Source organism: Gavia stellata, unplaced genomic scaffold, assembly GCF_030936135.1.
Source record: "Gavia stellata isolate bGavSte3 unplaced genomic scaffold, bGavSte3.hap2 HAP2_SCAFFOLD_59, whole genome shotgun sequence".
Taxonomy (NCBI): domain Eukaryota; kingdom Metazoa; phylum Chordata; class Aves; order Gaviiformes; family Gaviidae; genus Gavia; species Gavia stellata.
The window spans coordinates 440,659-467,665 of NW_026776859.1; the positions used below are offsets into that span (position 1 = coordinate 440,659).

Sequence of the window (27,007 nt, forward strand, 5' to 3'; positions counted from 1 at the left end):
CCAGCTGTGGAGGAGGTAACGCATGCCCTGGACTGGGGGCAGAGGCTCTTCTGGGTGGGAGAAGAGACCGGGGGTTGCTCTGGGGGAGGCACCTGCTCTGCAGGGGATGGCAGGGAGGTGCCCAAATCTTTCCTCCCATGGCGTTTCTGGTAGCAGCTCCCTCTCACTCCCTGCCCATGTCTCTGCTGCCTGGAGCTGTCCCTGCCACCCGAGCTGTTTCTCTGTGCCCTCTTCTCCTCCCAGTCGCTGCTCACAGAGCCCATCCCACCCGCTGTGAGCTCAGCTCTGCCCTGAGATACCTCCTGGCAGCGAGGCACTGCCCAAGGGCATCTCTGTGTGGGCAGGGGCTAAGAAGCAGCTCAGACAAGTGCTATCAGGAACTGGGGTCTCAGTCCCTTCTCCAGAGAAGAGAAATAAATTCCAATCTCCCACTGCCCACCCAGCCCACCAACAGTGGGAAACTGAAAGCACAGATACCTTCCCTTTCAAGTAAATGCTGCCTCAATGTTCTTCTTCAAAAGGACACTCTGCAAATGCCCCGAGGCTTATCTGGAGCTGTGAGCAGCCCATGCGGCGCCCTATCTACAGCAGAAGCACCCTGCCCTGCCAGGGTTGCTCCTTCCACCCACAGCTTCTCCCCACAGCGCCGTGGGGCGCTCCCCGGGCAGGCTGAGTGCTGACCATGGCAGACAGCAGCGTCCCTGCCCCAGCACACAGCCCCCAGGACACAGGGACCCTGCTCGGAAGGACAGCCCTGGGCACCCCTGGCTGCACACCCACCTTCACAGCCCTGCAGCCATCCCTGAGACAGTGGAGGTGTCATGCCCTGTCCCTCTGATGGTGCGGCACAGAACCACTGCTCTGGAGCCTGTCCCTCTCCACTGCACCAACCATGGGATATGCCAGCTCTAGGAGATCCCTCCGGAACACTCATGTGCGTTGTTCTGCACCCAGAGCCTTACCGTGTCAAGGGCTGTGAAGATTTCTACTCCAGTGAGCTCTGTAGGTCTTTCCACTCACATCTGCCTTTAACCTCTCTCTCACTTCCCTCCTCTCCCCTCGGTGCCTGCAGGCAGTGCCCCCAGCCCTGCTCCTGGGCAGAGCTGTCTCTCTGCAGCGCTGCCCGCTTGCCATCAGCTCCCTCCCTCCATCCCAGGAGCCCAGCCCAGCTCAGCAGCAGAGGACCAGCCCAAGGCGGCACTTTCTCTGCCCCCTCTGGGCTCCCTCCAGGTGTCCCTGGGGCTCCAGGGGAACCTGCCCTGAAACAGGCTGAAGGGATCACTCATCTTCCCTCCCGCAGCTGGGGAGAGGGACTTCTTTCCAGATGTGACATTTCTCCTATCAGAGATAGAGTTAGGTCTAAAAATAACCGTTTATATTTTATTGTCAGTCAGGACACCCAGACAATGACAGGCAGGGATCTTCTTTACTCCTGCTGAGGGATAGGATTCAGCTGAGTCAGTTGAGGCATCTCATCCTGTGTTTCTATTGCTAGCACTGCAAGGGGACTCAGCTCCCTCCCATGGCTGCCACAACCGCACAGGAGGTGGGATTCCTCTGCCTCAGTTCCGGTGTGCATTGAACAGGCACCTGCATGTGAGCTGCTTGTCTCAGCTCCTGTGCTAATTAATGAAGATGTAGGTCAGGAGTTGGCTCTTCCGATGAAATGCCTGGTGACATCTGAGGTGCCAGAGGTTGGCCAAGGCATGTGCAAGACGACTGCACTTGTCTCTATTTACTCTTTTCTTGGCAGCCTATGTTGCCATCTGTATCATAGGCAGAATTAAGTTTCTCTCTCTCTTTTCCAGCAGCTGGGTTGACTAGATCTCCATTCACTATAATGACGGTTTTCATCCCCACGTTGCCTAATCAAATTCCGGACAGTTACTGTATTTAACGTCCAAATAGAGGCCCGTAGTGTTATGTGAGATGCCAAGGCTCTCACACGTAACTGCATGTGGCTGGCAGGTACAGCACAGCAAAGCCATCCCCATTAAGAGTTCCTTTGTGCGAGAAACTGATTGCCACCCCTGCAGCGTGGCAAGGTCTGTTCCTTCTCCAGCCAGTAGCTGTAGGGCAGTCCAGGAACACAAGGCACATCACACCGGGTCTCCACTCATGTGCCTACACTCTCAAATTGCTCTTTTTTCTCTCCACCAACCTTTACTCACCCCCTGGATAACACAGCCAAGGAGCAGACCAACAGTTTTCCCAGTGGGCCTGTCAGCAGCACCTTGGCATTCCTGGAGATCAGCTTCACCTCTGGCAAAGGCCCTCAGGGGCAGCACAGACACCACTGACAAAAAACCCGTTTCCTTCTGCGCTGCACTGCCCAGCCCTGTTTCTCTCTGGCCTTGGCACAGCAGGGTTTGCTCACTCTCTTGGCATCCCATTTCAGCTCGATGTTTCCATCTGGGGTCCACTCCCGCACATCTCTGCTCTGAAGCAAAGCCTTTGCACAGACGGGGTCTTGGACACTTGGTACCAGCTTTCCCTAAGACAAGTCAGAGCTTGGCCTGGGGCTACACCGGAGGGGCTACAGCCCAAATGCGCACTGATGCCCTCAGCCAGGGCACAGCCAGGACGAGCTGGAGCCTGTGCTTTTGACATCCGTGGAGGAACGGCCAAGGCATGGGGGGACAAGTGACACAGCTTGGGGTGCTGCAATGGATGGGCAGAGGCTGTTCAGGAGAGACAGGCTGGAAGGACCTGGGGTGGGGTTCCCTCAGAGGGAAGAAGTCGCTGGGATGTCTGGAGCTCCTCTGTGGGGCAAGGGACAAGTTGGGTGAGCCCTTGTGAGTGAGGGTCAGAGGAGGGGCCAGTGAAGGTGACATCGTGGTGGGAGACGAGGAACCCACAGTCACGGTGGGGAAGTTGGCATAGTCTTTTCTAAGCACCCCAAGGAAGTCTCGGCATGTAGAAGCCTGGTCCTCACTGGGGACTTGAATGACCCTGCCATTTTCTGGAAGAGGAACGCAGCAGCATGCAGACAGTCCAGGCAGCTTCTGGAGTGTCTTGGGAGAACGTCTTAGCACCGCTGCCAGATGGGCCAACAAGGGTCATGCCAACCTGGATCTGACACTTGCCAGCAAGGAAGAGCTGGCCAGTGAACTGAAGGTCAGCGTAAGCCTTTTCTGTCGTGACACTGAAATAGTGGGGTCCCAGCTCCCGAGGAGAGTGAGGAAGGAAAATAGAGACTGCAGATGCCGGATCTTAGAGGAGCAGACTTTGGCCTATTGTGGGGAGTTGTAGTGGGGTCTCATGGTCAGCAGCATTGAAGGGCAGCAGAGCTCCGTACAGCTGGTCTTCAAGGACAACGTCCTCCAAGCACGGAAATGGTCTCTAGCAAAACTCAGTTGAAACCTGAAAGTGAATTCAAGGGCACCATAACGAGCTGTTACTACTTCAGGGACAGTGAAGGAAGGAGTAAAGATATGGCCATGGCCTGTAAAAAAATCATGAGAATTTACAGACAAGTGTCAAAGCCTTCTTACCCAATTATTACACCAAGGTCTTTCCCACATATGTTTCAACTTCTGCCTAAGACCTTCCTTCAGCGGTTGATGCAGTTGCCCACACAGAGGTGGCCACTACCTCCAAGATTCCCGGGGGTAGCTGAAGACCCCACATGCTACTGGGAAATGTGACCCAGGGCTGATGGGAGCCTTTGTGGAGCAGGAGCTGGTGGACAGGCAGGATAGGCCAAAGCATCTCAGCTGAGACAGCTCATTTCTCTCCCTTGAGAAGAAAGGGAAGCCTGGACAAGTGCACCCAAGGGCTCCAGCGTTGGAGGAGAATGAGAAATGAGTGGGTCTCGATGCTGCAGAGTCTACTTGAAGACACTCCTGTGACCCCGATATGTTGGCATCAGTGCAGATTCGGCTATTCCAAAGAGAGCATTTGATTCACTTTGTTCCTTTGCTTCCTCCTGTGATTTCTGGGAGCTCACGGCTTCAGTGTGAGACTCGCTGTGAGTGAATATGGACGAACAGAGCGTGGGGCAGGGAGTGCTTTGTGGGTTCTTGGGATCTGTGCTTGACACAGCAATGTGTTTTTATTGGCCTTGGGGCATCCACTGTGGAAAGTGGACTGCCTTGGCTTGTTAGTGAGTTTTGCATGTTAAGGAGCCCTCTGGTGCCAAGTTCACAGAATCACAGAATCACAGAATCACAGAATCACTAAGGTTGGAAAAGACCTGTAAGATCATCAAGTCCAAACTAAAAAAAAAAAAAAAAAACAAAACAAAACAAAAAAACCCCACACAAACAACCCACGCAAGCCAACCACCACACAACAACAACAGGGCACAACACACCAAAAACCAACCCACCCAACACCACACAGCACCATGCCCATCAAGCTACATCCCACAATGCCACATCCACACGCTCCTTGAACACCTCCAGAGAGGGTGACTCTACCACCTCCCTGGGCAGCCTGTTCCAATGTTTCACTACTCTCTCGGTAAAGAACTTTTTCCTAATATCCAGCCTGAACCTCCCCTGGCGCAACTTGAGGCCATTTCCTCTAGTCCTGTCACTAGTCACTTGGGAGAAGAGACCAACACCCACCTCTCTGCAACCCCCTTTCAGGAAACCATAGAGAGTGATAAGGTCTCCCCTCATCCTCCTCTTCTCCAGACTGAACAACCCCAGCTCCCTCAGCCGCTCCTCATAAGACTTGTGTTCCAGACCCCTCACCAGCTTCGTCACCCTTCTCTGGACACGCTCCAGCACCTCAATGTCCTTCTTGGAGTGAGGGGCCCAAAACTGAACACAGGATTCGAGGTGCGGCCTCACCAGCGCCGAGTACAGGGGCACGATCACCTCCCTGCTCCTGCTGGCCACACCATTTCTGATACAAGCGAGGATGCCGTTGGCCTTCTTGGCCACCTGGGCATACTGCTGGCTCCTCTTCAGCCGGCTGTCGATCAACACCCCCAGGTCCTTTTCTGCGGGGGAGCTTTCCAGCCACTCGTCCCCAAGCCTGTAGCGTTGCCTGGGGTTGTTGTGGCCAAAGTGTAGAACCCGGCACTTGGCCTTATTGAACCTCATACAATTGGCCACGGCCCATCGATCCAGCCTGTCCAGATCCCTCTGCAGAGCCTTCTGACCCTCGAGCAGATCAACACTCCCTCCCAACTTGGTGTCATCTGCAAACTTGCTGAGGGTGCACTCTATCCCCTCATCCACGTCATCGAGAAAGATATTAAACAAGACCGGTCCCAAAACTGAGCCCTGGGGGACTCCGCTTGTGACCGGCCGCCAGCTGGATTTCACCCCATTCACCACAACTCTCTGGGCTCAGCCATCCAGCCAGTTTTTAACCCAGCGAAGAGTGCACCTGTCTAAACCACGGGCCGCCAGCTTCTCCAGGAGAATACTGTGGGGAACAGTGTCAAAGGCTTGACACTGTTCCTGAACTGCAGATACTGCAGGAAGGTTGAACAAGGCTCTGGAGAAGTAAAAGTCAGCACACAGCCTCCAGGTTTCTGAGGGTGTTAGTGGGCCCCAGCGAGGGCCATCCCTGGAGAGGCCATGGAGGGAATGACCAGAAAAGGGACGATCCCTGGGGGCTGCTGAAGCAGGAACTCAGAGGAACTGGTTACAGGTGGAAAATCAAATGTGGAGGCAACTGTGAAAGGCCTTCATGCATTTCATCAAGGAACGAGTAGATGTGGCACTGCAGGACATAGTTTAGTGGGCATGTGGTGTTGGGTTGATGGTTGGACCTGCTGTTCTTACAGGTCTTTTCCAACCTTAGTGATTCTGTTATTCTGTGATCAAGCAGGATGTTCAAGCCCTGACCCCCTAGGAATGGGGATCTGTTCCATATGGAATGCTCAGGGCTGCTGCTGGGGGCAGTGAGATGTGGGGGCATGTGATGCCAAGTGCAGGACAGCAGGAGGACTCCTCTGAGGCTCTATGGAGTGAGTGGGTGGGTGAAGAGGCAAGAAAGCGCTGGAGCTGTAGGGACCTGGTGTTCTCTTGGGGACCTCGGTGGAAGAGACAGCAGCCATAGTCGAAAGGACAAGGATTTCAGTTCTGTTGGGAGGTGCCAGCCCCAGCAACGGGGCCATCCCCACCACAGGCTGTCCTACACTGCCCGATGCCTCTGCCTCTTCCTTTGAAGATTTTATCCACCACCCCTGCTTGCCCACATCACTGTCACCCCATGAGGTTCCTACTGGTCCATCCCTCCAGCCTGTCTATGTCCCTTGGGATGGCCACCCTGCCCTCCAGTGTAGTGTCTGTTCTCCTCAATGTGGTCTCTGCTACAAATGTTATGAATAATCCCTCTCTCAGCTCCTCCAGGTCATCAAAAAGATGTTAAACAGGGCAGGTTGCCGGGTAGACCCCAGCAGGACCCTGCTAGCTAGATGCCTGCAGGCAGAGAACCACGCATTGACCACGTACCTCTGAGCCCACCTGTCCAGCTCGTTTTTACCCATCTAGCTATCCTCCCATGCAGACCATAATATCCTAACATCAAATATTGTGGGGGATGATGGCGAAAGCCTTGCTGACCTCCAGGTAGAAGACAACCACTGCTCTCCCTCGTGCAGCAATCCTCTCCTTTCTTCAGAAAGAGCAAAGAGGCTGGCCAGGCACAATCTCCCTGGGTAAATCCCGTCACCTTCCTTTCAGACACCCAGAAAGGGGACGCGAGTGGACGTCCTCGGGGGCACAGCCTTCTGTTCCCCTGCTCATCCCTTGGGCATTTTTGAAAGGTGCGTACAATGTACAAAGGTGCTGCCAGTCATCAGGATGTTCCCCAGTCTCCATGACCTTTCAGAGGTGATGGAGAGTTTTCTCCCTGTGACAAAGGCCAGCTCGCTCAGCTCCCTGGGATGCCGCCCCTCCAGCCCCAGTGACCAGAAAGGATTGCGCTTGCTCAAGTGACCCCTGACTTGATCCACATCCACTGCTGGTTCTTTTCCTCCAGAGTCCTGCCTCAAGGCACAAAGGCTTGGGAGACCTTGCTGGGGAAGACTAAGGCAAAGAGGATATAGAGTATCTCAGATCTGTCTACACCTGCTCTTACGAAGTTCAGCAGTGGCCACACATCGTCTTTGGTTTTTTTTAAAACTCTTTCTGGAAGTACTAACAGCTCCACTTGATGCCCTCGAACCTCTTGCAAGGGTCCACACCAGGGAAGCTTTGGCTTCCCTAAAGCCATCCCCATTTCTAAATTTGTCCCTGAGTCCTTGCATCCACCTCCGGAATGCTTCTGTTTTTCTATGGAACTTCTTAATGAGTTCCTTCTTTAGCCAAGCTGCTCTCCTGAAATGGCTGGTTGTTTTCCTGCTTATTTGTCTGGACATGTCTTGTGCTTTGAAGATGCTTTCCTGAAAGACCAGCTGTACGGAGCTCTGCTGCCCATGGGCCTGGCACTAAAAGTCTCCTGAAGAGGCTAAACTCTTCCCCCACTATTTCATGGTCACTGCAGCCCAGGCTCACACTGGTTTTCACATCCCTCATCAGCACTGCCTCTTTCGCAAGGACCAGATTCAGGCAAAGATCACCTTTGTTGGCCTGGCACCTGTGCAAAGAAGTGGTCCCAAGAGACCCCAGACACCAGCTGCACAGTCTGCATCCTGCTGTGCTCCCCTCCCAGTGAGTGTCGGGGTCATTACAGTCCCCAACAAGACCTGGGGCCATGGATCTGGAGACTTCCATGGCTTGCTTAAATAAGCCTTTCTCCTCTGCCTTCTCCTGATTGCAGGTTCTGAGGGCCTGTGGTGGAGGTGAAGCTGATCTCCAGGAAGACGAGGTGCTGCTGAAAATGTCCTTGGCTTTGGACACGCTGTGATCCAGGAACACGGTGACAATCATTCACCTCTTCCTTGACTGTATCATCAAGGGGCTCAGCAAAGGCTTGTTGAAAGAAGCACCAAGAGAGTTTGGGAGCAGCCAAATGATTGGAGCCGCCCGTGCGATGGGCTTCCTGTTCATGCACTGCTCTGCATCGGCTGGATGAACTTGGGTCAGACCTTGCCTCACTGCAGGGCTGGGATTCAGTCGCTGGCCAACAGAGCCCGAATCTGCCGGAGATGCCACCTGGGCTTGCACAAAGGAAGCGAACCTGTCGGCAACGCTGCCTGGGGTGTCTGTCCCGCATCCCCTCTGAACGGGAATGGCTTTCCCATAGGTCCTGTACTGTCCCTGCCAGCCACAGGCCGTTGTGCTGGAGAGCCCTGGCATCTCGTGTAGCACTCCAGGCCTGTGTGTGGCCATTGAGCAGCTGCCCTGAACCAGGTTAAGCACTGGGGGATGTCCATGAGACAACTGCCATTGCAGTCAGTGGAGATCTAGGAAATACAGCTGATGGGGAAGAGAAGGAGAGGGACTTGGCTCCATCTGGGCAGCTGGCTACCTCTGTAGGTGCTGTGGACATAAGGGAAAGGGAAGGTTTTAGTTCTCCTAACTGTAAACATCTGCTGTCATTTCCCTCTACCAAAGGAATTCCCTCCAGGCTCCAAGACGATGCCCCCAGATGCTGCCTTGTCTCTCAGCATTGCTCCATTAGAGCTTGCACTCACCTGCACATAGCTTGGACAAGCTCTGGTATCATCTCAGATGTCACCAGATGTTCCCACCTGAACAACTCCCTCAATCTCCATTAATTAGTGTGAGAGCTGAGACAAACAGCTCACATGCAGGTGCCTATTCTATGTGCACAGGGGAACAGGGGCAAGAGAAATCCCATAACCTGGGGGATTGTGGCGTGCCTGGGAGCGAGCTAAGTCCTCTTCCAGCCTCAGGACATCAAACCCAGGATGGGATGTCTTGAATGACTCAGGTGAATCCCTTCCCTCAGCAGGGTTAGAGGAGATCCCTCCCTGTACGTTTCTGGGTGTCCTGTCTAATGATAGGACAAGGAAAGGGGATTCTCATGCCTAAGTGTGTCTCTGATGGGAGAAGTGACACTGCTGGAAAGAAGTCTCTCTCCCCAGCTGTGGGAGGGAAGATGAGTGATCCCTTCAGCCTGTTTCAGGGCAGGTTCCCCTGGAGCCCCAGGGACACCTGGAGGGAGCCCAGAGGGGGCAGAGAAAGTGCCGCCTTGGGCTGGTCCTCTGCTGCTGAGCTGGGCTGGGCTCCTGGGATGGAGGGAGGGAGCTGATGGCAAGCGGGCAGCGCTGCAGAGAGACAGCTCTGCCCAGGAGCAGCTCCTCTGCAAAGCGCAGCAGGGCTGAGGGCACTGCCTGAAGGCAGCGAGGGGAGAGGAGGGAGGCAGAGAGACTTTAAAGGCAGTGTGCAGTGGGAGGAGGATGAGGGCTCCTTCGAGCAGAAATCCTCACAGTCCTCTACATGGTAAGTCTCTGGCTGCAGGGCAATGAGCTTCGTGTTTCTGGAGGGATCTCCTTGAGCTGGTTCATCCCACGGTCTGTAGGCTCTGGCAGGAGGATTCTCACAGTTTCCCTAGTGTAGAGGAGGAGGACGTGCTCTTGAGCATGGCTTCCCAGCTGCACGCTCAGTGGGACAGGGAATGGTGGTTTCCTTGTCGTGGGGATGACTGTAGGGGTGCAAAGCTGCATGTGCAGCCAGGAGTGCCCAAGGCTGTCCTTCCGAGGAGGGTCCCTGCACCCCTGGGGATCACCCTGAGGCCATTTCCAAGGAGACTTTTCAAGAGGACGGTCAAAGTGGGGAATGACTTGAAAGGGAAGCAGTGTGCTTTGAGATCAGTCCTCTTGGTTGCCTGGCTGGGAAGTGGGCGGTGGGAATTTATTTTTCCACTCTTGAGGAGACCCAGAGATTCCCATTCTCTTTAGGACTTACCTGAGCTGCTCCTTAGCCCCTGTACAGACCGAGATGCCCCCGGAGCAGTTCCCTACTGCCAGGAGGTGCTTGCAGGGCAGAGCTGAGCACACAGTGAGTGGGATGGGGCTCTCTCTCTGTGAGCACTGAGAGGGAGGAGACTTGGGCACAGAGAAATAGTTCCTGCCAGAGACAGCTCCAGGCAGCAGAGACATTGTCAGAGAGGGAGAAGGTGGAGATCCTAGAAAGATAGTGGGAGGGGGATTCGGCACCTCCTTGCCATCCCCTGCAGTGCAAGCACCTTCCCTGGTCTCTTCTCCCACACAGCATTGCTCCCCACCCTCAGTGTCACAAGCACTTGGCCATCTGTTGCCTTCCCAGCAGCTTGAACAACAAAGAGGGGGGGTAAGAATGCAAGTTCAGCTGAGACACCAGCGCTGTGGGTCCTGTCATGCAGATTTTTCCATGCAGGAAAAGCAACCAAACCCTTCCCGATTTTTGCAGCTCTGAGTCACTACAGTGTGTGGGGCTGGAAAAGATCTGACCCTCCCTTCAGGACATCCCATATTTTGGACATTTGACTCTTTCCCTGGGGGTCCTGCAGGGCTGCAGGCTGCCCTCCAGAGGGTCACAACTCTCCCAGGGCATCACTGTGTTTTCCAAGTGCCCAACAGAGAAGACACTGCGAGGCTAAGGCCAAGGAAATGCTGCTGGAGGGCTGGATGTGGGCAGCTGCAATGAGCCCTCGGTGTCCCTGGCTGGGAGGGCAGAGCTGAGAGCCTCCTCTGCTACGATGAGATGGGATGCGGGGTTTGGAGATCCGCACTTGGAAACTGGACTCCTCAGCTCTCAGCATTGTCCTGGATCTTGTGGGGGGAACACCTGAGTGTTATTGTCCTCCAGCTCAAGGAGGTGCCAGCACAGGGCAGCTGAGAGCAGGGCTGATGGACACACCGTCAGTCCTCACTCTGCACTGAGGGACAGTCCCTTTGCCTGTCAGCACCCACAAAATTTCACCTGGAGTGCAGCAGGAATGCCAAGGACTCCAAAACTCCTCAGCAGTGGTGGGGCAGCTAGAACAAAATGCACAAACCAAAACCTCCTCAGCTCTGCTCTGCATTCGGGTGATTTGGGAGGGACAATGCTGAAAAGCTCTTTGATATCAAAAGTGGATTTAATCCGAAATCACCTTGTGTTCCTACTTACTTATTGGTGTAGGGCAGGACTGCATCCTGCAGAGCCCGCAGCAGAGCTCCCTTCTCCCAGGGGCACCCTCAGCCAGCACCAACCACAGCTCATGAAAGGAACCTGCAAAAGGTCTTCCTGAAAGGAGAGAGGAAATTTTGGAGGTTTCCACGAGAAACTGAATAGATTTTGTTCAGATGAATCTATCCTAACTTATGTATATTCCTTCTAGGACAGGATCCCATGCCCAGAGAAAGAAAATGTCCAACAGCAGTTCCATCATGGATTTCATTCTTCTGGCATTCGCAGACATGCGGGAGCTGCAGCTCTTGCACTTCTGGCTCTTCCTGGGCATCTACCTGGCTGCCCTCCTGGGCAACGGCCTCATCATCACCGCCGTAGCCTGTGACCACCACCTCCACACCCCCATGTACTTCTTCCTCCTCAACCTCTCCCTCCTTGACCTGGGCTCCATCTCCACCACTCTCCCCAAAGCCATGGCCAATTCCCTCTGGGACACCAGGGCCATCTCCTACCAAGGGTGTGTGGCCCAGCTCTTTTTCTTTTTCTTCTTTATTTCTGCTGAGTATTTTCTTCTCACCGTCATGGCCTATGACCGCTACGTTGCCATCTGCAAACCCCTGCACTACGGGACCCTCCTGGGCAGCAGAGCTTGTGTCCACATGGCAGCAGCTGTCTGGGGCAGTGGGTTTCTCTATGCTGTGCTGCACACGGCCAATACATTTTCACTACCCCTCTGCAAGGGCAATGCTGTGGACCAGTTCTTCTGTGAAATCCCCCAGATCCTCAAGCTCTCCTGCTCACACTCCTACCTCAGGGAAGTTGGGCTTCTTGTGGTTAGTGCCTGTTTAGCATTTGGGTGTTTTATTTCAATTGTGCTGTCGTATGTGCAGATCTTCATGGCCGTGCTGAGGATGCCCTCTGAGCAGGGACGACACAAAGCCTTTTCTACGTGCCTCCCTCACCTGGTTGTGATCTCCCTGTTTGTCAGCACTGGCATGTTTGCCTACCTGAAGCCCCCCAGAATTACTTTTCCCCTTCTAAATCTGGTGGTGGCATTGCTATATTCATTGGTGCCTCCAGCAGTGAACCCCCTCATCTACAGCATGAGGAACCAGGACCTCAAGGATGCCCTATGGAAACTGGTTGAATGGACGCTGTTTCATCAGCAATAACCAGCTTCCCCTTCTCTTCACGTTTCCCCGAGTTTATCTTAGGCCACAAAAGTGCATTTTTCTCTTCTAATAATCCTGCTTGTGGAATTTTCTCAGTTTATGCTACTTCACTAGAGGCTTGATGCTGTTGTGCCTGACCCTCGCACAACACTATGTCAAATGTCACCTGTCCAAGAGCAGCTCTTAATAAAAGGGCATCTCCCAGGTACAGAACGTGGAGGTTGGGCTCTTCCTCTAATGGTCCTGCCAATACAACATCTAAGGAACGGGTCTTTTAAAGAGTTTGTTCTTGTGTTCTCAAAGTTTTCTGGGTGAAGCTCACTGTGATATTGGGTTCCATTGGACCAAATGTTCTGGTTTTACAGGCTCTCTTCTTGGCGTCCAGTGGCAGTGGAGATGGTGCATGAGCTCCCCTTTATCTCCTCAGGCTGCTTCATGAATGTCAGGACTCATGGCATTTAGCAGACTCTCTGGAAATTAATTTGGAGGGGTCAGGAGAGGATGGGGACTCACCACATGCCATGGAGTGGGAGTGAATGGAGACACACAAGGGGCAACACCCTCAGAGGTGAAGTCCACTAAAAGCAAAATATTGAATTGAGGTATGCACTGGAGGGGTGATTAAGATGCCTTGGGCTGGTCCTCTGCTGCTGAGCTGGACTGGGCTCCTGGGATGGAGGGAGCTGATGGCAAGTGGTTAGTGCCTGTTTAGCATTTGGGTGTTTTGCTTCCATCGTGCTGTCCTATGTGCAGATCTTCAGGGCCGTGCTGAGGATCCCCTCTGAGCAGGGACGGCACAAAGCCTTTTCCACCTGCCTCCCTCACCTGGCTGTGGTCTCCCTGTTTATCAGCACCAGCATGTTTGCCTACCTCAAGCCCCCCTCCATCTCTTCCCTTTTCATGGATCTGGTGTTGGCAGTGCTGTACTCGGTGGTGCCTCCAGCAGTGAACCCCCTCATCTACAGCATGAGGAACCAGGAGCTCAAAGATGCGCTGAAGAAGCTGATTCAATCAGTAGTCTTTCAGCAGCAATAAGCTGCCCATCTCTCTTCACAAGTGATTTCCAATTCATGGCAGGAACCTCCTGTGTTTGGGCATTTTTTCTGCGACAATCGTATTTGCCCCGAAACGTCTGCATCCACTCCACTTCTTCAGAGGCACAAACCCAGCCTGTCTGACCCAGAGGCTTTTGCATGTGTCTGGCATGATGGCACAGCTGGCCTCCCGTGCTCCATCTCTGTAAGAAAAGGGGGGTTCCTCAGTGCCGGTGTCTGGAGGTTGGGTTCTTCTTCCAAAGCTGAGGTCAGGCAGAGGCTGAAGAAGTTGTCCCCATGAGGCCGTGCTGCTGTGCTGGGCTTCCCCACGGTCTCAGGGGTGGACAGCATGGGGTGATGTGTTAGGGAATGGGCCTGGAGAGAGCTGTCTCTGGTGGCCGCGCTAATCGGCCACTTCCAGCAGCGGCCACTCGCCACGGGTTTATGGGTGAGTTTTGCTGCACGGCCATTTCCCACCTCCTGCCGTGCTCAGTGCCTGCACTGGGGAATGGCCAGCCCTGCTCGACCTCTCTCCTTGTCCAGACCCCGTCAGACGCCGGAGCAGGGATGTCTGCAAAAGCCCACATGGGATGCAGACAGCACTGGGTAGGTTCCAGGGCCTGGAAGAGGCTGTCTCAGGTTGGAGGAAGAGAAGGGGGACAGGGCATAAAGGGATGGCAGGGGGATCATGCGCGAGAAACTGTTCCTCACACCAAATACAGCCTTTGCCATGCTGTGTCTGCACAGCGGGGCTGTGGGACCACGTATGGGGCAGAGGGGCTAGCCCGACACAGGGCAGGACGCTGCCGGGGGCCGTGAAGCAGCTGCCGGGGGGTCACCACTTGGAGTTGGTGGCTGCAAGGAAAGTCACGAGCAAAGGGCAGAGCTTCACTTGCTGTGTTAGAGACCAAGGCTGCAGAAGGAAAATGCAGGGCTGCTGCTGAACGAGGACAGTGCTCTCATAACCAGCAGACGCCGATGGGGCTGAGGAACTCAATGCCTTCTTTGCCCGAGTCTTTGCCGAAAAGGTGTCCCAGGCCCCTGTGCTCCATGAAGGGGTTCAAGGAGGAGGAGAGCACGTGTTGGCAGGAACCTCAGGAAATCCCAGAAGGACAAAGGCCAGTTTCTGCCCCTGCAGGAGACTCACCCTGGCAATGGCACAGGCTGGGGGCTGCCGGGCTGAGACCAGCCCTGTGGGAAAGGTCCTGGTGGGCAGGGAGCTGGACAGGAGGCAGCGTGTGCCCTGGCAGCGAGGGAGGCCACCAGCATCCTGGGCTGTACGACCAGGAGCGCGGCCAGGAGATCGAGGGAAGGGATTCTCTGGAATACTCCATCGGGATTTCAGACCCCCATTCAGGAAAGATATTGTCAAGCTGGAGCGGGTTTAGCAAAGGGCCCTCAGGACAGCCAGGGACTGGAGCACTTTGCCGGTGAGGAGAGGTGGAGGGAGCTGGGCTTGTCCAGCCTCGAGAAGGGAAGGCTGGAGGGAGCTCATCACAGCCTGCTGGTACCTGCGAGGAAGTCGTGGAGAAAACAGAGCCAGGCTCTCAGTGATGGTGCATGTGCATGTTGGGAGGGAAAAACCAATGAGCTTTCAGCCTGGATATAAGGAAAACCTTTTCACCATGAGGCTGAGCTCCTCACTCCCGGGCTCTTGCTTCCAAGCGAACACCCTCCAAGATGAAGTCCCAAGTGTGGATCTGAGGCTAATTTGGCCCGAGATACCCTCCTGACAGTGAGGTATAGATAAAGCCAAGCAAGATTCAATTACTTTGACCTCCAGTGCTGTCCAAAAAGGCCTTGTAGAGGCATGGAAGAGGCTGAAGATCTCATTGCCTCACTTCCCTACTCCTTTCCTCACTCTCAGCATGTTTGTGGATGACACATGACTGGGGGAGCCCTCCATTGAGTAGCCGGCGGGGAGGGGAACAAGACAATGCCCAGAAATAGCTCCCACATTTAATTACTCCATAAATCTTTACTTGGAGTTCTCTGGAAAGACAAAACAGGTAGAGGAAGGAGAAAGGGCAAGGAGGCTGAAGAAGAGATGGGAAATATGTCAATATAGACAGAGTAGGTTTTCAGAACAACATTGCTCCACTCAGAGCACTGGTAGGAAATGTCTTTTGATTAACAGCTCTGTATTAATATCTTGGCAGAGCGAGATTATTGTAGTGTACGCAGGTGGTCCTCCCAAATAAAAAAGTAAAAAGAAAAAAAAATTGCAAGAACTCAGCCCAAATATCTGACATTCTGAAAATGGAGATGGTTTTCAATTATTGACTAGAACAATTTTTAAGTAGGTTTCAACTCAAGACTAAGACCTACATTCAGGTCTGGATTCATTTGTCCACATACAGAGCTGTCCGAGCTGTCCTGGGGTTCCAGAAGTACCCAGAAGGTGATTGGAAATGTGATCCAGGGCTCCCTTCCGGCGCATGAGCTGGTCACCACGAAATCTCCAGGCCTCTCGCTTGAGACAACTTCTTTCTCTCCATTTTCTACAAAGGGAAGTCTGGACAAGGCGATTAGATGTAAACATCTGCATTGAGGTGCCTGGTGTTGGATAAGGGCAATCTTGTCCCTTTCCTCACCTAAAATAGAGTGACCATTCATGTACCCGGGAGGGAATGGGAAGGGAGTGTGTGTTGCTGATGTAGGGACTCCGAGCAGCATATGGGTACTTCGGTGACCCCAGGGCATCTGAGATAGCAACAACGGACAAATGTGGGCAAAGGAGTTAATCAAAGGAATTCGCTCCATCACCTTCCCAGGGACTGAAATGCAGCTGACCAGCCTGTAGTTCCCTGGATGATCCTTCTTGCCTTGCTTGAAAATGGGTGCAACCTTTGCCTTTTTCCCATCACCAGAGAACTCCCTGCTTGCCCTGGCATTTCAAAGATGATCAAGAGCAGCCTTGCAACGACAACGGCCAGCTCCCTCCGCACCCCTGGGCACGTCCCCTCTGGTCCCATGGACCTGTGTGTTCCCAACTGGCTTAAGTGCTCCCGGAGACACATCTTCCACTGCCATGGGTGCAACCTTGCTAGCACAGATGTTGGCAGGAGACTCGAGGACCGGGGAGGCCTTCGGGCAGATCTTATCAGACGAGGATGGGAAAAAAACAATGAGGTCCTCAGCCTTTTCCAGGTCTCGTCACTACATATCCTGCCCCACTGAGCCATGAGACTCTCTTTTCCTCAGCTGACTCCTTGGGCTGCCAGTGAACTTCCAGAAGGCCTTCTGGTTGCTATCCCTATTCCTTGCTAGTTCCAGCCCCAGCTGAGCTTTGGCTTTCCTGCCTCCATCCCTGTCCCCCAAGGCCATGGCTCTATCTGCCTCCCGGACAACCTGTTTCCTCTTCCAGCCCTGTGCAATGCCTTCTGGTGTTTGAATTCTTCAGCTAGAAGATTCCTGTTCATGCTCCTCAGCTGGAGCAGGGGGAAGAGAGTGAGGAGGAAGGAGCGGCAGAGACGATGTGTAATGAACTGACCGCAAGACCCTACGAAGCTCGGCGGGGAGGAGGTGGAGAAATCAGGAGTGAAGTTGAGCCTGGGGAGAAGGGAAGGGTGGGGGGAAGGTGTTTTAAAGCTTGGTTGTATTTCTCATTATCCTGCTCTGATTTGCCTGGTAATACATTAAATTAATTTCCCCAAGTCAAGTCTGTTTTGCCCATGACGGTAATTGGTGAGTGATCTCCCTGTGCCTATTTGACCCATGAGCCTTTTGTCCTATTTTTCTCCTCCTGTCCGGCTGAGGAGGGGGAGTTTTAGAGCGACTTGGTGGGCACCTGGCATCCAGCCATGGTCAACCCACCATATCCACCAGCCTCCAGCTAAGCCATGCACAACTCACAGAACATCAGACTGATATGTTTCTGGGCTTTCCTGTTGTTGTCCCTAAAGATCCAAGAGGGGTCCATGGACCTTGGATCTCGGATTTCCAAGATTCTTCCAAGCATGAGCTGAACAGCCTGAAATCTGCTCCCCTGTAGTCCAAGGCTGTGATTCTGCTGTTTGCCTTTTTTCTCTGCCATGGTCACTGCTGCCATGGCTGCCCGCAGCACTGACATCCTCACCCAGTCCTGTCTTGTTAGCGAGTATCAGAGTCCAGCCCTAGTCAGTCATCAACTGCCTGTGACAAAAAAGGGAGGGGTGAGGCAAGTGAAAGGGACCTGTCTGGGCGCTGGCTCTGAGGACACCTCTGTTAGGGCCACCCAACCTTCTGCAGCAGGCAGGAGGGCAGGCCACGCTCATGGACACCCTGCTCAGCCCTCTCTCCTCGGGAGCAGACGTGACACCAAGCAGCATGTCACCTCAGAACCACACCTGAGACTTCAACTTGGAGGGGGTTCACCTGGCAAGAGCAGCCCAGGAGTGAACTAATAGCCAGGCTGTGTGGGGGCTGATCAGGTGTCTGGAAGCCAAGACAATGAAGGAACCAAGTGACTTAAAAGTGCTGTGAGGATTAATTACAGTGAAGGAGGGTCAAGACTCCCTGTCAGCTGCAAGAGGAGCCTGTACGAGTGGGAGTGGAAAGACACCCAAACAGCAGTTGTCTAAAATAAGGGGAGACAAATTCCAGGTGGAGTCCATGGGACATGGGAATGCACCAGAAGGAGAAACTTCTTGCTGTCCGTGAGCACCAGGAATGTATTTAACAGTCAAAGCGGACATTCAGCTTCCCTGACGCCTGCCTTGCTGTGAGGTGTCCTTGAGCCTTCCCTTCTGCAGGCAGAACAAGCCCAGCTTCATCAGCCTTTCCTCACAGAGAAGGTGATCCAGACCCCTGACCATTTTCAGGGCCCTTCCCTAAATCTGCTTGTCATGGTTTAGTCCCAACCGGCAACTAATCACCACACAGCCGCTCGCTCACTCCCCTTCCTCAGCTGGACAGGAGAGAGAAAATATGATGAAAGGCTCGTAGGTCGAGACAAGGACATAGGGACATCACTCACCAATTACCATCACGGGCAAAACAGACAAATCAGAGTAGGATGATGAGAAATAAAACCAACTCTTAAAAACACCTTCCCCCCACCCCTCCCTTCTTCCCGGGCTCAACTTCACTCCCGATTTTCTCTACCTCTTCCCCCCGAGCGGCGCAGGGGGACGGGGAATGGGGGTTGCGGTCAGTTCATCACACGTCGTTTCTGCCGCTCCTTCCTCCTCACACTCTTCCCCTGCTCCAGCATGGAGTCCCTCCCACGGGAGACAGTTCTCCACGAACTTCTCCAACGTGGGTCCTTCCCACGGGCTGCAGTTCTTCACGAACTGCTCCAGCGTGGGTCCGTTCCACGGGGTGCAGTCCCTCAGGAACAGACTGCTCCAGCGTGGGTCCCCCGCGGGGTCACAAGTCCTGCCAGCAAACCTGCTCCAGCGTGGGCTCCTCTCTCCACGGGCCTACAGGTCCTGCCAGGAGCCTCCTCCAGCATGGGCTTCCCATGGGATCACAGCCTCCTTCGGGCATCCACCTGCTCCAGCGTGGGGTCCTCCATGGGCTGCAGGTGGATATCTGCTCCACCGTGGACCTCCATGGGCTGCAGGGGCACAGCCTGCCTCACCATGGTCTTCACCATGGACTTCAGGGGAATCTCCGCTCTGGTGCCTGGAGCACCTCCTCCCCCTCCTTCTTCACTGACCTTGGTGTCTGCAGAGTTGTTTCTCTCACATATTCTCACTCCTCTCTTCCCCAGCTGCCGTTTCCCAGTTTTCCCCCCTCTTCTTAAATATGTTATCACAGAGGCGCTACCACTATTGCTGATCAGCTCGGCCTTAGCCAGTGGCAGGTCCGTCTTGGAGCCGGCTGGCGTTGGCTCTATCAGACATAGGGGAAGCTTCTAGCAGCTTCTCACAGAAGCCACCCCTGTAGCGCCCCTTCCCCACCCCACTACCAAAACGTTACCGCGCAAACCCAATACACTGCTCCAGCTTGCCGGCACCTTTGCAGTACCGGGGCTCCCAAAACTGGACAAACACAGTGTTCTGGACGTGGTCTAACACGTGCTACATTGAGCGGGAGAGTCCCTTCACTCCATCTCCTGGCCATGGTCCCGGCCGTACAGCCCAGGATGGTGCTGGCCTCCCTCGCTGCCAGGGCACTCGCTGCCTCCTGTCCAGCTCCCTGCCCACCAAGACCTGTCCCACGGGGCTGCTCCCAGCCTGGCAGCCCCCAGCCTGTGCCATCACCACAGTGAGTCCCCTGCAGGGGCAGACACTGGCATCTGTCCTTGCGGGATTTTTTGAGGTTCTCCTCCACCTTGAACCCCTTCATGGAGCACAGAGGCCTGGGAGACCTTTTCAGCAAAGGCTCAGGCACTGAAGGCATTGAGTGCCCCAGCCTCATCTGCGTCTGCTGTTATGACCCCTCCCTCATCATTCAGCAGCATGTTCCTTGTTCAGCCTTTTACTGCAAACGCAGGGACTGAAGCCCTTCGTTTTGCTCTTGGTGTTGCCTGCAGCCCCCATCAGCTCCAGCTGAGCTTTGGCTTTCCTAAACACACAGCTGCATGCTCAGGTCACAGTTCTAAATTCCCCCTTCCTAGCCTGTCCTTGCTTCCACTTCCTGGTCGCTGTGTTGTGGCTCCCATCTGTGACTTGTCCCTGAGCCAGTGCAGCCCCATTGCCCAACACATGTCCCCACGTCCCCCCTCATCAGACACTGCAAGGGAAAGGGTGTGTTTGGGGTGGGGAAACGTCCCCCATCACAAATCCCCATGGCAGCCCTCATGTCCATCCCCACCAGTCCTCTTTCTTTTGCAGCTCGCCAGTGCCCAGCCCCAGCCAAGCCCCAGCCGTGTCTGACCCAGGGGTTCGCAGACAGCCCTGCTCTGGGGTCCGCCACGGTCTGGGCAATAAGAGAGCCTGGGGCAGGGCTGGCTCTTCCTTTGACACAGGCACCAAGACCAGCAGGAGGAAGGAGATGGTTGCAGAGCAAAAACACCGATAAATTGGGGGGAGTGGCCAGTTCTGGAAATGGCCGATGGGAGAGGCTGGGGAGCGACAAATGCTCTGGGGCACCTTCCTGCTCTGTCCATGCCACCAAGGGCACAGACTGACCTCCTTTCTCGGGCACCTGCGTGTCTCAGCTCCCCTCCAGGAGACCTAGGTCTGTACCTGACACGCTGGAGCGCGGCCTCGCCCTGCGTGGTCAAACATCTAAGCTAACATTGGTGCTGTCCTCTCCCAGGCACTTTGCAGCCCAGACCCTCCCCAGCTCTTTCCATCATCTCCCCTGCCTGCTCCCCAGCCCAGCCCTGCAGAGCAGCCCAGCCTGGGCTGGCCCCACAGCAGTACCTGCCGCAGGGTGCTGCAGAGCTCTGAGCATTAACCCCATGGCCCCAGCTCCTCTGAAGGGCACAGCAGCTCTGGGGGGCAGGGAGATGTCTCAGCCTCCCCATCAGCTCCAGGGCTGGAGGCTCACCGTGGCAGGAGAAAACGGAGGTCAGCGAAACTGCAGGTCTAGGGTCAAGGAGACCCCCACCACAGACTGACTGTGCCCTTTCCATGTCAGCCCCTATCCCCAGGCCAGCACAAGAGTCCTGGCGAGGCGACAGAGCAGCCTGCCCTGATCGGGTGCCTGCAGAAAGAGGTTGCTTTTTCATTGATTCCTCCCTGCAGGCACAGAAATGCTGCCTTGCTCTCCTCTGCAGTGACCCCTGCTCCCCAGAGAGCCTTTCCCCGGGTAAGCATGTCCGTGCTGGCCTGGCCTGGTTCCCTCCCCACGCTCCCTGCAGGGCCCCAAGCTGGCAATGCTGCCCTGCAGAGGGAGGGGGCTGTGGTGCCCTGGGGCCATGGAGTGCCCCTGAACTGGCCATGCTGGTCAGGGTGCTGAGCAGAGCCAGCTGGATGCAGATCACTGCTGCTGAGACCCTTTTCCATCTTCCCTTGATGGCTCAATAGTCAAAGTTGGGGCTCAGCGGGACCATGGGGCGTCTCCGGTGGCACAGAAGACAGGGAAGGGCTGCACTAGATCCAGCCCATGGCTTTCCATGGGGGTGTCCTGAAACACTCTCCACTCTTAAGTCCCTTCTGGCTCCTCACAGCCTCTCCTGGCATGGCAGGGGCCGTGTTAGCCCCTGGTCTCCCCAGGCTCACCCCTGAGCTCTCCTGGCAACTCCCGATTCCTCTCCAGGATGGCATCTGCCATCAGCCTCACTGCAGGCAGGACAGTTCCAGGTAGAGAAATCAAAGAACCATTGCTGTCTGCTTGGACAAGTGCCACCAGGAAGAGAACTCTTGGTCCAGCCGTCAGGCCCTAACAGATTCCCCTGGGACTCTGAGCTTGTCCCTCCAAAGCCATCAAGAACCCGAGAAGAGCAAAAGTCCTTTTGAGGGAGCAGCTCCTTGGGTGTATTCCAGCTTTGGAAGAGGTGTCCGGCCTTCCGGCCCTGCCCTGAGGAGCCCTTTTGGTGATGGTGGTGCTAGCAGGGAGGCCAGCTCTGACACAGAGGTTCATGTGGCCTGTTCCTGCCTGCAGCCACAGGGATGCCACTGTTGAGAAAATAGGACTGTCTCAAGTTGAAGGAGACCTTAGGGCTTACCCAAAGCTAAGGACACAGCAGGAGAGTGTGAGGAGAGACCAGCACTGAAAAGACCACATCCTGACGCGGTCCAAGGCCATGGCTCCAGAGCAGTGGCAGCCCTGACTCGAAGACGGCAGCGAGGGAGTGCCCGGCAAGGCAGCGAGAGGCAGCTCTGAGGGCCACAGAGCTGCTCCATGAAGCATCTGGACTTTGGGCTCCTTAACCCCTTCTGTAGGTTGGGGCTGGTCCCCGACCTCTGGAGAAGATTGGAAGAGATGGGAGCTCAGACAAACGATTTTCTGCTGGCTTCATTATTTATGCAAGGAGACTGGTTCCTTAGGGACATTAGGATACTTCCTCAGATAAACCATGCTGAATGTCAAGAACTGGGATGAATAATACTATTTACATGCAATTCATATTATCACAGATGTAAAAAGCAAATATAAAATAAAGAAAAGAACAAAAAATAGTCCTGACTTTTCCTGACATAGCCTGAGTGTCATGAGAAGATGATGGATTCCTTAATGATGTTGAAATGATAGTTTCTTCAGACCATGCTTGATCTCCTGGTTCCTCATGCTGTAGATGAGGGGGTTCACTGCTGGAGGCACCAACGAGTACAGGACCGACACGACCAGATCCAGGGATGGGGAGGAGATGGAAGGGGGCTTCAGGTAGGCAAATATGCCAGTGCTGACATATAGGGAGACCACGGCCAGGTGAGGGAGGCACGTGGAAAAGGCTTTGTGCTGTCCCTGCTCAGAGGGGATCCTCAGCACGGCCCTGAAGATCTGCACATAGGACAGCACGATGGAAACAAAACATCCAAGGACTAAACAGAGACTAACCACAAGAAGCCCAACTTCCCTGAGGTAGGAGTGTGAGCAGGAGAGCTTGAGGATCTGGGGGATTTCACAGAAGAACTGGTCCACAGCATTGCCCTTGCATAGTGGTAGTGAAAATGTATTGGCCGTGCGCAGCACAGCATAGAGAAACCCACTGCCCCAGACAGCTGCTGCCATGTGGACACAAGCTCTGCTGCCCAGGAGGGTCCCGTAGTGCAGGGGTTTGCAGATGGCAACGTAGCGGTCATAGGCCATGACGGTGAGAAGAAAATACTCAGCAGAAGCACAGAAAAAGAAAAAAAAGACCTGTGAAGCACATCCAGAGTAGGAGATGGCCCTGGTGTCCCAGAGGGAATTGGCCATGGCTTTGGGGAGAGTGGTGGAGATGGAGCCCAGGTCGAGGAGGGAGAGGTTGAGGAGGAAGAAGTACATGGGGGTGTGGAGGCGGTGGTCACAGGCTACGGCGGTGATGATGAGGCCGTTGCCCAGGAGGGCAGCCAGGTAGATGCCCAGGAAGAGCCAGAAGTGCAAGAGCTGCAGCTCCCGCGTGTCTGCGAGTGCCAGGAGGAGGAACTGGGTGATGGAGCTGCTGTTGGACATTTTCTTCCTCTGGGCAAGGGGCACTGTGCAATAAGGAATCGACAGTGACAAGTTAGGAGAAACTTCTCAGGACAATCCCATGCCATTCCTCATAGAAATCCCTGTCCCTGAGCTGAATGAGGGACAAGTCAGTTCATTCCCCAACCCTATCAACTGAATGACATACTGCCTCACAGTTTCAAATACAACTTGGCCACGTAGTTCCCTTGAAGACACCTCCATTGAAGGACCGCAGTCAGAGTTAGAACAGAAGCTGACTTGCACCATCATGCCAGCCCCGAGAGCAAGAGCACAACGAGCAGGTGCGGAAAAAAGGAAGGCTACTGCTGTGCTCCAAAAAAATGAAGCAGGGACAGAAAGGCAGAGAGGCATGCAGGGCAGCCTTCTCCTTACCCGGCTGTGCTCTCCACCTCACAGACACATGCACACATGCATATTCATTGCAGGACCCACGTCTTTCTCTTCTGGAGGTCCAGCTGTGGAGGAGGTAACGCATGCCCTGGACTGGGGGCAGAGGCTCTTCTGGGCGGGAGAAGAGACCGGGGGTTGCTCTGGGGGAGGCACCTGCTCTGCAGGGGATGGCAGGGAGGTGCCCAAATCTTTCCTCCCATGGCGTTTCTGGTAGCAGCTCCCTCTCACTCCCTGCCCATGTCTCTGCTGCCTGGAGCTGTCCCTGCCACCCGAGCTGTTTCTCTGTCCCCTCTTCTCCTCCCAGTCGCTGCTCACAGAGCCCATCCCACCCGCTGTGAGCTCAGCTCTGCCCTGAGATACCTCCTGGCAGGGAGGCACTGCCCAAGGGCATCTCTGGGTGGGCAGGGGCTAAGAAGCAGCTCAGACAAGTGCTATCAGGAACTGGGGTCTCAGTCCCTTCTCCAGAGAAGAGAAATAAATTCCAATCTCCCACTGCCCACCCAGCCCACCAACAGTGGGAAACTGAAAGCACAGATACCTTCCCTTTCAAGTAAATGCTGCCTCAATGTTCTTCTTCAAAAGGACGCTCTGCAAATGCCCCGAGGCTTATCTGGAGCTGTGAGCAGCCCACGCAGCGCCCTATCTACAGCAGAAGCACCCTGCCCTGCCAGGGTTGCTCCTTCCACCCACAGCTTCTCCCCACAGCGCTGTGGGGAGCTCCCCGGGCAGGCTGAGTGCTGACCCTGGCAGACAGCAGCGTCCCTGCCCCAGCACACAGCCCCCGGGACACAGGGACCCTGCTCTGAAGGACAGCCCTGGGCACCCCTGGCTGCACACCCACCTTCACAGCCCTGCAGCCATCCCTGGGAGAAGGCAGCGAACGTGCCCTGTCCTTCTGACGGTGCAGCAGGGAAGCCCTGCTCTGGAGCACTCATCCAACTGCCTTTAAGCTCTCTCAGCCTCGCAGGTCTCCCCTCGGTGCCTGCAGGCAGTACCCCCAGCCCCGCTCCTGGGCAGAGCTGTCTCTCTGCAGCGCTGCTCGCTTGCCATCAGCTCCCTCCCTCCATCCCAGGAGCCCAGCCCAGCTCAGCAGCAGAGGACCAGCCCAAGGCGGCACTTTCTCTGCCCCCTCTGGGCTCCCTCCAGGTGTCCCTGGGGCTCTGGGGGAACCTGCCCTGAAACAGGCTGAAGGGATCACTCATTTTCCCTCCCGCAGCTGGGGAGAGGGAATTCTTTCCAGCAGTGTCACTTCTCCCATCAGAGGTAGAGTTAGGTCTAAAAATAACCGTTTATATTTTATTGTCAGTCAGGACACCCAGACAATGACAGGCAGGGATCTTCTTTACTCCTGCTGAGGGATAGGATTCAGCTGAGTCAGTTGAGGCATCTCATCCTGTGTTTCTATTGCTAGCACTGCAAGGGGACTCAGCTCCCTCCCATGGCTGCCACAACCGCACAGGAGGTGGGATTCCTCCGCTTCAGTTCTGGTGTGCATTGAACAGGCACCTGCATGTGAGCTGCTTGTCTCAGCTCCTGTGCTAATTAATGAAGATGTAGGTCAGGAGTTGGCTCTTCAGATGAAATGCCTGGTGACATCTGAGGTGCCAGAGGTTGGCCAAGGCATGTGCAAGACGACTGCACTTGTCTCTATTTACTCTTTTCTTGGCAGCCTATGTTGCCATCTGTATCATAGGCAGAATTAAGTTTCTCTCTCTCTTTTCCAGCAGCTGGGTTGACTAGATCTCCATTCACTATAATGACGGTTTTCATCCCCACATTGCCTAATCAAATTCCGGACAGTTACTGTATTTAATGTCCAAATAGAGGCCCGTAGTGTGATGTGAGATGCCAAGGCTCTCACACGTAACTACATGTGGCTGGCAGGTACAGCACAGCAAAGCCATCCCCATTAAGAGTTCCTTTGTGCGAGAAACTGATTGCCACCCCTGCAGCGTGGCAAGGTCTGTTCCTTCTCCAGCCAGTAGCTGTAGGGCAGTCCAGGAACACAAGGCACATCACACCGGGTCTCCACTCATGTGCCTACACTCTCAAATTGCTCTTTTTTCTCTCCACCAACCTTTACTCACCCCCTGGATAACACAGCCAAGGAGCAGACCAACAGTTTTCCCAGTGGGCCTGTCAGCAGCACCTTGGCATTCCTGGAGATCAGCTTCACCTCTGGCAAAGGCCCTCAGGGGCAGCACAGACACCACTGACAAAAAACCCGTTTCCTTCTGCGCTGCACTGCCCAGCCCTGTTTCTCTCTGGCCTTGGCACAGCAGGGTTTGCTCACTCTCTTGGCATCCCATTTCAGCTTGATGTTTCCATCTGGGGTCCACTCCCGCACATCTCTGCTCTGAAGCAAAGCCTTTGCACAGACGGGCTCTTGGACACTTGGTACCAGCTTTCCCTAAGACAAGTCAGAGCTTGGCCTGGGGCTACACCGGAGGGGCTACAGCCCAAATGCGCACTGATGCCCTCAGCCAGGGCACAGCCAGGACGAGCTGGAGCCTGTGCTTTTGACATCCGTGGAGTAACGGCCAAGGCATGGGGGGACAAGTGACACAGCTTGGGGTGCTGCAATGGATGGGCAGAGGCTGTTCAGGAGAGACAGGCTGGAAGGACCTGGGGTGGGGTTCCCTCAGAGGGAAGAAGTCGCTGGGATGTCTGGAGCTCCTCTGTGGGGCAAGGGACAAGTTGGGTGAGCCCTTGTGAGTGAGGGTCAGAGGAGGGGCCAGTGAAGGTGACATCGTGGTGGGAGACGAGGAACCCACAGTCACGGTGGGGAAGTTGGCATAGACTTTTCTAAGCACCCCAAGGAAGTCTCGGCATGTAGAAGCCTGGTCCTCACTGGGGACTTGAATGACCCTGCCATTTTCTGGAAGAGGAACGCAGCAGCATGCAGACAGTCCAGGCAGCTTCTGGAGTGTCTTGGGAGAACGTCTTAGCAGCGCTGGCAGATGGGCCAACAAGGGTCATGCCAACCTGGATCTGACACTTGCCAGCAAGGAAGAGCTGGCCAGTGAACTGAAGGTCAGCGTAAGCCTTTTCTGTCGTGACACTGAAATAGTGGGGTCCCAGCTCCCGAGGAGAGTGAGGAAGGAAAATAGGGACTGCAGATGCCGGATCTTAGAGGGGCAGAATTGGCCTATTGTGGGGAGTTGTAGTGGGGTCTCATGGTCAGCAGCATTGAAGGGCAGCAGAGCTCCGTACAGCTGGTCTTCAAGGACAACGTCCTCCAAGCACAGAAATGGTCTATAGCAAAACTCAGTTGAAACATGAAAGTGAATTCAAGGGCACCATAACGAGCTGTTACTACTTCAGGGACAGTGAAGGAAGAAGCAAAGATAACATGGGATCCCCCCTAAATTTAGTGAGAGTCGGTCTAAATAGACCTGAGATAGTTTATGTGCTCTTATCACCAGCAAGGTCTCCCAGGCCTTGGTGCCTC

General features: G+C 54.7%; 2 protein-coding genes across 2 annotated transcripts; one reads left to right on the plus strand and one right to left on the minus strand.

Annotated features, from left to right (window-relative positions):
- The first annotated feature begins 11,203 nt into the window (after positions 1 to 11,203).
- LOC132321353 (olfactory receptor 14J1-like) lies at positions 11,204 to 13,174 on the plus strand. The gene is made up of 2 exons (XM_059834860.1): positions 11,204 to 11,804; positions 12,834 to 13,174. The coding sequence occupies exons 1-2, from the start codon at positions 11,204 to 11,206 to the stop codon at positions 13,172 to 13,174; spliced, it is 942 nt and encodes a 313-aa protein (XP_059690843.1).
- Positions 13,175 to 22,221: 9,047 nt separating this feature from the next.
- Positions 22,222 to 23,145, minus strand: LOC132321354 (olfactory receptor 14A16-like). Its single transcript, XM_059834861.1, has one exon. The coding sequence runs from the start codon at positions 23,143 to 23,145 to the stop codon at positions 22,222 to 22,224; it is 924 nt and encodes a 307-aa protein (XP_059690844.1).
- Positions 23,146 to 27,007: the final 3,862 nt, after the last annotated feature.

Excerpts from the sequence above, each read along its gene's own strand:
- LOC132321353 (XM_059834860.1), top strand. The coding sequence starts at position 11,204 with ATGTCCAACAGCAGTTCCATCATGGATTTCATTCTTCTGGCATTCGCA. Across the intron at positions 11,805-12,833 it reads AGTTGGGCTTCTTGTGGTTA|TGGTTAGTGCCTGTTTAGCA; the intron begins GTGCCTGTTTAG and ends GCTGATGGCAAG.
- LOC132321354 (XM_059834861.1), bottom strand. The coding sequence starts at position 23,145 with ATGTCCAACAGCAGCTCCATCACCCAGTTCCTCCTCCTGGCACTCGCA.